The sequence below is a fragment of the Nematolebias whitei genome, chromosome 16 (assembly GCF_014905685.2).
Source record: "Nematolebias whitei isolate Nwh7 chromosome 16, NemWhi1, whole genome shotgun sequence".
Classification (NCBI taxonomy): Eukaryota; Metazoa; Chordata; class Actinopteri; order Cyprinodontiformes; family Rivulidae; genus Nematolebias; species Nematolebias whitei.
The window spans coordinates 35,277,603-35,290,726 of NC_056513.1; the positions used below are offsets into that span (position 1 = coordinate 35,277,603).

At 39.9% G+C, this 13,124-nt stretch overlaps 1 protein-coding gene across 1 annotated transcript in view; it reads left to right on the forward strand.

The window, feature by feature from the left end:
- LOC119422495 (alpha-1,6-mannosylglycoprotein 6-beta-N-acetylglucosaminyltransferase B) overlaps nt 1–13,124 on the forward strand; it is a 249,262-nt gene that overhangs the window by 18,193 nt on the left and 217,945 nt on the right. Inside the window, exon 3 of the mRNA XM_037689870.1 lies at nt 647–756. Coding sequence (XP_037545798.1) covers nt 647–756 — 110 coding nt within the window. The remainder of the gene's footprint in view (nt 1–646; nt 757–13,124) is intronic.

The window sequence follows — 13,124 nt, forward strand, 5'->3', positions numbered from 1 at the left end:
TATGTAGTCAAATCAGTACTAATAATCCTCCTATTGAAGGGAAATTTTAGCCCTTGCTTTTAATTAATTGACACCAGTTGCTGGTTAAACACCACAAGACAAAAAGCATTCATTGCATTGTTCATTGTTTATAGTGCATTGTTTATGACTGTATATATGCAACCCTAGTGCAAAATGTCAAACTACTTTAAAAACACCACAACAAATGCAAACTACATTATTTGTACACATACACACACACTTATTTACACACACTCTTCCTGTTTTGTAAAAGTGAAGTCTTTCACCTGAAGGAGGACGTGTTGGTCAATTCCTATTTCGCGCTCCAACCAAGTGTCTACTAATTTGCATCTCCCACTACTAACACTTCTACATCAGTTGAAATGTGAATAAATAAGGACTGACAAAGCAAAGTAAGAGCGGAAGCTGGGAGAAGGAAGAAAATCAAATGGGTGTAATGAAGTCCAAGTTACTTGAGGAAAAATTAGCTTAAGCATGAGGAAAGAAATGTTACGAGATTTATTTCACTGGGAGAGGAGCTTTTTATTTTATGGTTATAAACTGTGTTATGCAACTACATCAAATGCTTACCTGCTTCTGTCTCTGCATGTCTTCTTTGTGTCTGTGCTGTGTTGTGTGAATGCAGGTTTCAACCAGCCGGCCTAGTGGAGAGGATCCAAGCTATAGCTCAGAATGTCTCCAACATGGCCATCAGAGTGGAGCAGATACTGCAGAGCAGCATGATGCAAGGCAGAGGTATCAATATTATCACTGCATGTAGTATTATATGCCCTCTTATCATCAAACATCAAATAATCATGACAATTTACAACTTGATTCAAACCAAAAACAAACAAAAAAAAAAATCGAATTTTTCCCGGGGTCAGTCCAGATCAACCTTCTGAACCTTGGGCTTGGATTGGGTCAAGTTTGATTTGTGTAAACTTGTTTTTGAAATGGTTTAGACTTTTGGAAAAGTCAAGTAAGGTTAATGCAGAATTTTACAACCAGAGTAGACCGAAGACAAATAAGCCACATAAATCATGAGAAGAACAAACATTTAATTAAAGGGATGACACTCAGTTACTACCACACCAAAATTGATCTCAGTACCTGTAAAACCGCAGTTTTTGTATTTGCTAAGATTTGTTAGGTTGAATTGAATTCACCACATGCTAATTAGTTGGACAATTAATGATTAATTTCAGTGTTTTATTGAAATCTGAGCAGTTAAGACATTTTGCTAACACTAAAGGCAAACACATGCACAAATAGTATCACTCAATAATATTAAACATTGTTATCAACGGATCGATGGAAGTTCAGTCTCATCAAAATAAGGATAAAATGCAACTTTTTTTCTGTACTGTTCAACATGGAGCACAGCTGGACTCATGCACAGCTGCCAGCTTCTGTTGGGACAAAATTCAGCTGCTGTTGTTCACAACAGTACAGGGTCACCCTGCTGACACTAATCACTTCAAGGTCCTGGTCAAAAAGCCTGGAGGGGACAGAGGTCCAAACTGAGGCTCTGAGGAGCCAGAGGTCCAAACGGGGGCTCAGAAGGGACAGATCTTTTTTAAAGTCATTCCGAGCTTATGAAACAATCTCCTTTTTCCAATCAAACAAGCCCCTTCACTGTCCATTTTTAATACTCTTTTAAAAATTGATTTTTATTCCCTGGCTTTTGGCACAGCTTGAAATTTGTCTGCACTGTTTTTATTGTTTTTATTGGTCTTACTCTTTTTATTCTTTTGTGTATTCTTTTGTGTTTAAATGGTCTTGATTTTATATGTACAGCACTTTGTTTCAGCTGTGGTTGTTAGGTTACTACCAAAGTAGTACTAGTACTAGTACTAGTACTAGTACTACTACTAGTAGTAGTAGTAGTAGTGGTAGTGGTAGTGGTAGTGGTAGTGGTAGTAGTGGTTTCAAAGTGACCCCAGTCTGAATGGTACTGTTGCATTTCATCCAACTTTTACATCATTGAAGTGGAAGTGTGTGGCTTAATCAATATCTTGATATTATTCATATCAAATTTGATATCTATTGATGCTAGTGGGAAACTTGAGTTTATTTCTCTCCTCTACTTTCAGTACATTGCTTTTTTTTCATACGTGCTGCATTTCTGCATGAAAGTAGGTGGACAGTGGCAAGATCAAATGCAAGCAATGGACAAAACAATCAGATCATAAAACATTTTCAATGGCTCTTTTTGCACAGTAACAAGACAATTGATACACGCTTGCTGCATACACATGTGCGTACATATTTACTTGGCATTCTGCTTTTGAAGTAATGTCTTCTTCAGCACATGCGGGATACTTTAGGCCTGCAGAATATTCACTCTGGAGTCTGATGGTGGTTACATTTACATGATGATGTGAACAACCACATACATAAAATAGGTCCAAGCAAAAAAGTGGAATTGAGAACCTCATAAGCAGCTGGACAGATTTTGCTGAGACTCTTAGAAAGTAATTATTGGATGCACATTTTGTAAGTTTCAAGATAGTTATTACAGCTAACACGTTCTCAGTCATCACATAAATGGCTACAACTCAGTAAATTTGACAGAAATTGAGGTAAAAACCTGATGTAGAAGTAGCTGAGAATTATTCACAACACTACGAGCCATATTGCATGATATATATATATATATATATATATGTTATTGCACATAATATTTTTAAAAATTGACCAAAATTGCCATAAGTCCATCATTTCTCCACACAAGATAGTCTTAGTCTAAGACTGACATGAAAGGCATCAGGCATTATGTATTCCTTAAAGAAATCCTAGGAATTAAATTTTAAAGACTGATTTAGTTGCAGATTGTTTCTTTGGTTAATAACACAAGAAGACAAAGGAAAGCTTTCGCCTTTGCTTTCATGCAGCCATGTCTTGTTGTTTTCATCGTGTTTCTCTACATTTTTAATCAAATTCTAAATAACACTGAACAATCTTTCCTCCTTGCGCCCCGCTCTTCCAGTTTCTCTCGAGGCTAACTCTTTACTTGGTAATAAATGAAAATTACGTCTCCTTTTGTTCTCTCTAGCTGCATCTGCGGGGACAAAGACACGCAGCAAAATGAAAACATTGCTGCTTTCCCTAATCACAAATGAATTGAAATCCTGCTGGCAGACTTTATTATCATACAGCTCAGCGTCAATTTCTTCATCTCGTGGTCAGGCGTGTGCACGAGGAAACAGAAAGTCGGAAAGCGCGGGGGAAAACTTTCGATTCTTTTGTGCGATGGCTTGCAGGGACAGCGGTAATGCCTTTATCTAGTTAAATGACCGCATTTTCAATTGTTGCTGTTGTAATCATATTTGCAGACAGTGTGTGACTCTGTGTGTGTTTTCAGTCACAGGAGAGAAGCCCCGGGAAAGATTGTTGTGGAGAGACGTCTCCTTTTCATTAGGCAAATGGAGGCAGACAGAGTATGAGAGAAGAGAAATTTGTTGGTCCAGAGAGAGAAAGAAAAGATGGAGGAGGGAGGGAAGGGGCTTAAATTACAGAAAATACTGAGGAAGCAATAGCTGCAGTGTAAGTCCATCTCTGTTTCATTGTCTACTGGCATTGGCAGAGCAGTTAACTAAGTCAGTGGTGCAATTAATGCAGTGACCGCAGCCTAAGGGAGTAGACGTACTCGCTGGCATCACTCTTGTAACAGTTGGCAGACTGGATTGGTTTATGAACAGAGATCTGTTGCTGAGCTGTGTGGGGAATATTACTCCAATTTATGAACACTGTGAGTGATTATGTTAAGAAAGGAAGTGAACATTCCTATATCTGTGTTTCACTGAAAATTGATAATATGGGTGATTTATTTTAACCTGTTTCCTTGTGCTTTTTATTAAACATTTAGAGTTTATTATCTGGTTTAAAACAATTAAACTGAATATATTTGAGGATTTAACAAGCACCATTGGCTGCTGGACAATCTGATGGATAAAATCACAGTGGCTGCTGCTGACACGTCAGCTTTATTAGAGAATAAATGTTCATATTAAAGATGATTGATTTCTGTGAACAAAGCCAACAAACTGCAAACCAATTAAACAAAATTATACAAATTTACTTGGGTGTTTATCACCTAATTTTTACCACCCACTGTCATGAAATGTGGGTAGTCATATATTACGAGATGGTATAGGGGCAGCCGACTCGGTTCAGTGTGCGATCCGCAGTCATTGCACATCTTGTGGTGTCTCTGAGCAGGACATCTTATCTCCAGTTGCTCCCGTGTGCTTTCCATAGCTGCCCACAGCTCCACCTGGTGGTGCATGGGTTAAATGCAGTGAGCCAAATTTGCCATTGTCTGGGAACACACAATGATAACAACACCTACACATTATTATTATTATTATTATCATTACTTGCATGCGTGTGAGATCATATGATTTTGTCTGTTAGTGATAAAGTGTGAGTGTGAGAACCAGTGAGTGGATTTTAATTGAACCATCAGATAATAATCATTGGACACACATCCACAACTGATTAATGCTTATAGTCAGCCACATTTAAGATGGCTCCCACAATGAATTGACCTAAAGCCAGTATCTCACTGGGCTGTGACTTTTGGGGACTAGCTAGCAAACAGCTTGCAAAAGTTTCCAAAATGTCTCAAAGATTTTGAGGGAGTTCTCAGTTGCTATACGTGAGTCACAGACGTGTGCAGTCTTGTCACTTGAGTGTTGAACAAGTTTAAAAAATTTAGTCGATTTTTTTTTCTCTAAATACAGTAGTGTCAAAGTCGTGGAAGTCTAAAATCTGTCTCCAAATACATCTAAATGTTCTTGCAGACATCCAGCTTGTCACAAGAGTGTTAGAGCTTCATTTTGAGACCTGCACAGGAGTTCTTTTTGGACAGTAAAATATACAAGGCTAAAGACATAAAAGTCCTTAAAACACAATTGATAAATAATAATATTGATATGTTATAATATTGTTTTAAAGAACTAGCCCAAATCTGCATTTCTTCATTTTTAAAAGTGTATTTCACTAGATTAAGTGAAAAACTGCTCCTCCTTGAATTGCCACCTTATCGTGGTAGAGGAGTTTGTGCACCTGAATGATCCTAAGAGCTACTGTATTATGTCGGGGGCAATTGTGAATGCCCCTGGTAGGGTCTCCCAAGGCAGATTTGTTATAGGTGACAGGCCAGACAAAAAACGATTCCAAAGACTCTTATGGACAGAAAAAAGCAAGGAGCTCAGCCTGGACGTGTGTTACTGGGGCCCCCACCCTGGAGCCAGACCTGGAAGGGAGGCTCATATAACCACAGAAACAACAACTGAAGTATCTATTCTAAAATCAAGAAGATGGTCATTGATTTTAGAAAAGTCTCTTGAGTTGCTGCTCCTGTGGTCATTAATGGTGAAGCTGTTGAGGTGGTGCCTCAATATCAATATCTGGGAACTGTTCTTGATGACAAACTGACCTTTGACCCACATGTGAACTCACTTGGTAAGAAGGTCAATCATAAAATGTATTTTTATCAGAAGCTCTGTGCTTTTCATGTTAATATGACTTTTATGTGAATGTTTTATTCGCGTTTTATCGTCTCTTTTAACTTTTAGCTTCATTTGTTAGTCTGTATTTTTAACATGTAAGAACAGGAACAAACTCTTAGGGATTGTCAGGATGTGCAGCAAAGTTTTTGACATAGCCCTACAGAACCTCACTGACCTACACAAGGTGCAGTCAGTGAACAATGCCAGGCTTATTCTGGCAGATCCTGATCACCCACTCCATTGTGAGTGCAGGTTGCTTCCATCTGGACGCAGGTATCTGTTGCCCAAATGGAAGACGAACAGACCGAAAAACTCATTGATCTCTAATAAGGCTTCTCAATGCACAGTGGTGATTTCTGGTTTCTGTACTGTAATTTTAGTGTCTTAATGTCTTGTCTAGCATGGATGTATTATGTTTCTACTGACTTTGAAACAAAATGCTCTTTGGAGATAATAATTTTGAACTTGAACTCATTGGCAAGCTCCTGGTGACTGGGTCTCTGCTCATGGGGCTTGGTTGGGCTCAACCCAAATTAGCAACATGGGTTTGCCTTCCTGTGGGCTCACCACCTGCAGGAGGGGCCATACAAGTCTGGTGCATGACACCATGGGCAGTTGCTGAAGGTGGGGGCCTTGGCGCTCTGACCTTGACTTACCAAAACTGGCTCTTGGGACATGGAACGTAAAATCTGTGGTGGGGAAGGAACCTGAGCTTGTGCGTGACATTGAGAGGTACCAACTAGATATGGTTGGGCTCACCTCAATGCACAGCATGGGCTCAAGAACCAATCTCTTTGAGAGGGGCTGGACTTCATTCCACTCTGGAGTTCCCATGGTGAGAGGAGCCGAGCTGGTGTGAGTCTATTCTTAGCCCCTCATCTTGATGCTGTGTGTTGGAGTTTTCCCCGGTGGATGAGAGGGTGCACCTTGGGGTTAGGGGAAAGGACTTGGACTGTTGCTTGTACCTACATGCCAAACAGCAGTTCAGAGTGTAGTGAACCTGATCTGACCCTGATGACCTCAAATCTATCAGATGGACAGAGACTGTTATTTTCATTGATCTGAATACAGTCTGATACATCTGGTGACTTTCTTTCTTGAATTAATCAAGCAGAAAAGACAATTTTATAATCATTACTGTTTTACAAACGTTTGATAATCAAATTGTGTTAGTTCCATTCAATGCTTACAGGTTGGAAAGAACTACTCATTTTTATTTTACATAAACAGTAAGTAATGATTTTTATTCCTCATTCAAAGAAGAAATCAGGTTAATATGCATTTCTTGATTTTCTGTCTGAAATGAGCTAAGTTTGTAAGTATGTGAAAGGTCGGTTCTCGGTCAACTAAAATGTTTACCGAGAAAGATGTCATGTTTAAACTTTTTCAGAAGATTACCAAGAGTTGACTCCACGAAGTCTGCTTTTCTGCAATAATCTCTCTGTCAGTTGTTGAACAATCTCATTCTCTGACCTTGGCTTAGATAACATCTTACGTCACAAAAACACACCTCTTTCTGGTACATCCACGAATCAGAAAGCTCTAAATTGAACCGGAAGTCGACCCATTTAAAAATGTGGCAACTTCCCAGTTCATGTTAGAATTTGTTAGAATTCATGGGGAATTCGTGGAGAATGGTGAAGTGAATGGAAGAGAATTCGAGAATTCAGGATTATCCAGAGACGTTTTGGAATTATAATTTCTGTTTGAACGACCCACGCACGACTATCTAAGGATTTCAGCTGCTCTCAACGGAGACGCTGAAAGGTCTGGAGGATTCTCTATCGAGCTGATCTATCATCAACCAGGTAACGGTCTCTTCTTCGACTAAAGTGTACCGGAGGCGAGCTGAGATCTGATGAAGCGTGCACGTTCTGGTCAACAGATATTAATTCCCTCACATAGTTCTCTGTAAGATAACTCCACTTCATCTTAAAATCTTCTCTCTCTCATAAAAATCAGTACAGATATTTTAGAAATATCTGAAGCAAAGTCCTCAAATCACCGCCGCGTGATTTGAAGTTCATTTTCTGTGAAAACTTGTCTGTTATTATTTTCATATTTTGCCAAATTAATGTAAATGTTTGATGTTAAACTTTGATTCTGAAAATAAATGACCGCATTCATTTTGATGGGTCAAAGGTAAATAACGTCTCTCGTTACATTTTTGTTAAAATTCAATGCACGACTTACACAGTCAGAAAGATGAGGAACTCGTGAAAAAGTATGCATATATCTCATATATTTGTCATACTACAACTAGTGACACGTACCCACGTGACGCACTACAAACTGGTGGCCCGCACGCCTCATAAATGACTGTTGATACGTGTAAGATTGATGATTTAAATGTTGGCATGTTGAAAAAGTAACAGTTTATCAGCTGTGATTGAACGCAGCCGGAGCTGCGCGCTTGGAGCTGCGCCTTTCAAAGAAACGCTGCATGTTCTAAGCGTTGGGCTAGTAATGTTTTAAAAGCTGAAATTGTGTCATTGAGTCTTTATGAAAGCTGAAATTGTACGTCTGTTACGTGTAACTAAAAGCTGATGAGCTGTGGAAGACGTTATTCTGTTTAAAAGTACGAGGTTCTGCTAAGACCCGGCTGTGGGTTCGGTTCTGTTCAGTTTGAACGAGTATTTTGAATAGATGGATAAACGTTTTAAAAGCTGAGTGCCATCTCAGAACACAGTTAGGAGTTGATTCGTTACAATTTTTAACAGAAAAAGTGCATTTTGACAGTTTAAAAGACGAAAAAGATGACGAACTATTTTCAGGCTAAACCTAGCATGCTTGCTGCTAACGCTTCTTGATTGGTTGAATTCGCTGTTGTGGAGCGCTCTGATTTGCTGAGAAGTTTGACTGACGTGCTACGTCATCTCCCCTCACCCCTGCGCTGCTCTGTCATTGGCTGATTGACGTGTCAATCACGTCACCCGGAAATGAAATTCGTTTTCATAGGGAAATAAAATCTGCTTTTTAAAGCTGAAAAGTAACTTTAAAGTGGTTTTGACACGCTGGTCAAGTGCTTCGAAGCACACTCGCTGAAATTTTGTCACGTTAGACTTTAAAATTCGTCATAAAATGATGTTTTTAAACAACGCTAGCGATACTAATTTTAAGCTAACGACCGGGGCCTTAACTACGCCTAAAATCACTAAATGAAGCTGCAATATTGTTCCAAAAACTCATGTTCAGGCTAAGAAGTCGTGTTTGTTGAAATTTTGCCACGTTTGTGTAAAAAATCCGTTCAGAAATGTTGATTTTAACCGAGTTTAGCCGAAGCTAACTTCAAGCTAAGCGGCTAACAACAGGATGTCAACCGAACGCCACAGGAAGTTATAGCTCCCCTAGTGGATAACACAAACAGTGTCTGAGTTAAGATTAGTAAGGTAAGGCTGACATCTTCTGGACAACCTTGAGAAGACAGGTTTCACTCGCTTTTAGGTCTAAACAGTGAAATTAAACGTTTTAATCTTTCTAAAAGCATTTTCGAGTTAATAAACGTTCCTTAAAGCTGAAAATTACTGTTATCTTGCATTTTAAATGTTATAAGGTATTTATGCAAACGAGCATTCACCAAAAAGTTTTATTTCACTGGTAATCCCTTAAAACTAAGGTACAAAAATAAACATTAACTTTTTAAAAATAGAAACAGTTACAGATTTTCACAAAGTTGGGAAAAGTTTACTCATTTGCTAAAAGGATAGTGCACGTTTAATTGATAAATCACTAAATAAAAGTAAATATATCAGACAAAGAGACTTTGCTGATTTTATTTATTTTGAAAACCTAAAACATTAAAATTCTCCTGTTTAATCTTTAAATAGAAGAAAAATGACAAGCAAAGAAGAAGAAGACAACTTTTCAAAACCAACAAATGATGATATCATTTTGGGGGCCTTACATATTTTGACAAATCCACTAATTGGCAAAGAAATACAACAATTAGAACAACTTGATGAAGCTCAAAGACAAGAAGAGCTGAAAAGTTTGGCCGCAGGAACATTAAATGCAGAGAGTAAAAAGCTTAGCCTTGAACGGTTAGCAAAAATCTCTCTGCTTCTAAAAGCTGAATTGGATGAACGGTCGGAACGCCTTGACTGGATGTCTAAAACACATGAGAAGGATCTCTCAGAAATGCAGGCGTCACTAGAAGCAAAATCTTATGAAAAGATTAAAGAAATAGACCGTCAGTACAAAGCCACGTGTGCAGATAACGAGGTGCTACAACAACAGTTGCAGCTTGCAAAAACTGAACTGGAACAATGCAAAATAGATAAACAAAATCTACAAAAGCTACATATGCGCTTAGAAGGTGACTACTGTACATCCCAGGAACATTTAAAAAAATGTGAGGCGAAACTAATAGCAGCAATAGAAAAAGGTCAGAATGTTGTTCAAGGTGACCTGGAATCCAAACCAGACCTTGAACAAAGTCGGACTAATACACCAATTACTCAACGACCTCTTTACTCACACAGTGCTTTTAGACCCATCCAATCACCTACACAAACGGGCAGAGCAACACCCCCACAACTGATCACGCATGTGAGACCATTGATATCTTCTCCATCAATGGATGACTTGCAAAAAATCTCAAAATATGTACAACGTTTCATCCCTGAACCGCTGGGCTCCGCTGGAACAAAAGCGTACCTCAGAGATCTGGATTTCAGATTGAGAGCTTATCCAAACGCTACGGTAGAAGATAAAATCAGTCTGATACGACTCACTTCGGACAGAGAGGTGTTTACCTTCATCGAGCGTCTACCAGATGCAACGAGAAGGGATTACAAACTTCTGTGTGAAGCTCTGATTAAAGAGTACGACTCCTGCGCAGGGCCTGCTGGGTATCCAGCCGCAGACAAGGTCACGCAGGGAAAAAATGAACATCCAAGAGTTTATTACAAAAGAATCTTCCAAGCTTATTTTGGTTACAGAAATGAAACCGGAATGGAGGAAGAAGAAAAGTTTAAATTTGTTTTCAGCAAAAATCTCCACACTGACATACGCATGTCAGTACGAATTATGGCAAATTTCAGAGAAAAATCCATAAATGAGATTAAACAGTGTGCTGTGAATGTGTTTGAGGCACGTTCTCATGCTAAGACGCCCATAGAGGTGTTTCCTGGTGTAAAGGTTAAACCCCACTCCCTAGAAATGGAAAAAAGGTGCGCGCCACCTCCTCCTAAAACAGGCGAGAAAAGGCAGTATTTTCAGACTAACAAACCGCATAATGAAGGTGCGCGCTGGAACAAAAAGGCTCCTCTTTCAGAGGATGAACGTGATTATCGTATATGGGACATGCGTAGGACGCAAGGATATGGGATCCAAGAGGACCCATATTATCATGGGAAATCCGAAGAGGAACCCCCAAAAGACGTACCTAGCCGCCTCCCACCTCGGACGAAACGTCCCGAGGCGAAAAAATCACAAAAGTTCCAGGAACAAGGCCCTAAACCTCTGAGCTCGGAAGAGACAGAGGAAATGCAAAGGTTTTTAGACACTTTGATACACGCTGAAATGGGAACCAAACCAGGAGCACAATGTAGTGATCTGATCGCTACTAACTCTGAAGGCGCGAATGACAACATTACAGATGTCGGTGAAACACACCAAGACATTGCTGTTGCTGCCTCCAACAACCCCTCATCGGACGAAGGGGGGATAAACTCACACACAAACGATGATGAGTCATCGCAAACTGAAAACTCAAAACCTGACCTTCATGATTTTGAACTAGGCATCCCAGTTCTGGGAGGACTCCCAGATAACCTGGTACCGAGTCAAGAAGCTGGGCCAGTATGTTTCACGAAACCATCACAGGCCATCGCTCTTTTCTCAACCAATGACGTCGACCAAGGACCTCAAACCTATGGTGCCTTGCCCATAGACAGGTCCGACGACTCAGAAAAGGATTCGTTGGAGCTCCCCATGGAGCAAGAACCCTCATCAGTCTCATCACAGATTGAACAGGTGGTCGCTCAAGCCGACACTCTGGCATCTGATGAAGAAAGAGACAAACTTCGCCAAGTTCTTTTAAAATATGAAAAGTCAATTTCAACTGACCCAGACATCATCCAACTTCAGAAGTTGAATGATCCTGCAATTAACTCGATGATACTGTATCTGACTGACCCAGACAAATACACTCCATCGAAAGTCAAACTGGATTCCAATCCAGACCTAAAAGTCCTCTTTCAGCTGCGCAAACAGTTAAAACTACTCAAGGACAACCTAACTTTAGCTCATGGAGCGACGTCCTCACCCGTGTTCGCAGTCTCCCATGACCGAAGGGGGGTGACGCCAGTTAGGATAATGCTACCAGACGCGATAACATGATCAAATCTGACATTCAGAGTGAGTGGCGCACCGAAACGTTGTTTCCTAGTTGCTTAATCACTGCTTTTGTCGATGTTGAAACGTTGTTTTACTGGTTGCTTAGTTACTGTTCTTGTCGATGTTGAGACATCGTTTAATTGGTTTTTGGTATTGTTTTCGAACACCCCAGGCAAGAATGAATTTTGTTGTGTAGTTAAGTTAGAGACTAAGAGGCCTTTAACCATGCCAACATGCAGTTCATTCATTAAATTGCAATCTTTGCGGAGTCAATGTATATTATTGCTACCTTGAGTACCATAATCTACATTGATCTCACAACGCTTAAGCCGAACCTACTCGAACAATTCTATTCGGGGGGATAGCTAATTCTTTTTGATAAGTCTCGCCATAGACTTCCAAAACATTTATGGGAAAACCAAACACCCAATCTCAAGTCGTTCGTCTAAAAGACAACAGACAATTGCACCAAACTATATTTTACCATGTAAAGCTAACTTAAACCAAGTTAGAAATGGAAAAATAGTTTGGAACACTCTTCTATAGGCATAAACCCCTGTAGTTACCCCTTTTCAGCATTCTCCACCCCTTAACTGGTAGTTGTAGCTGTTCCCAACCATAATAGCTTACACACCAGATGCATATAGTTTAAGGCCTTATGTAAAATCCCCTTCATAAGCCCACCTTAAACCACATAATTGCATGACACATTGAACCAGAACGGCACAGGCTGGACGTCGCTGGAGACAACCTTCGCTGGAGGCGACCTGCAATCCTGACGTTGGTCTCCACTCTTCATCCAGTGGCCGCTTCTTCAGTTCAATCCAAGGGTACCCCTCTGTATGCTGATTAATCAACACTTCCAATCGTTATGGATTTACCGTTGTGGATTATATGACTTTTTCCAGTGGATTACAGACTCTGTTTCCAAGGGGTTAAAGCATTGCTACAATGGAATTATCGAGACGATATGGGATTATAATCAACACAATGGAATACCAAGAACATTGTGGAATTACCTTGACTTTGTTTCCTTGCTGGATTACTTCTGACTTTGGTCTTCCTTGCTGGATTACTTCTGACTTTGGTCTTCCTCGCTGGATTACTTCTGACTTTGGTCTTCCTTGCTGGATTACATCAAGCTCAAGGACACTTGAAGGTCTAAGTTCACGGTTGGAATTCATCCCCATGGACAGGTGATGATTTCCAAAGGGGGGACTGTAGTGAACCTGATCTGACCCTGATGACCTCAAATCTATCAGATGG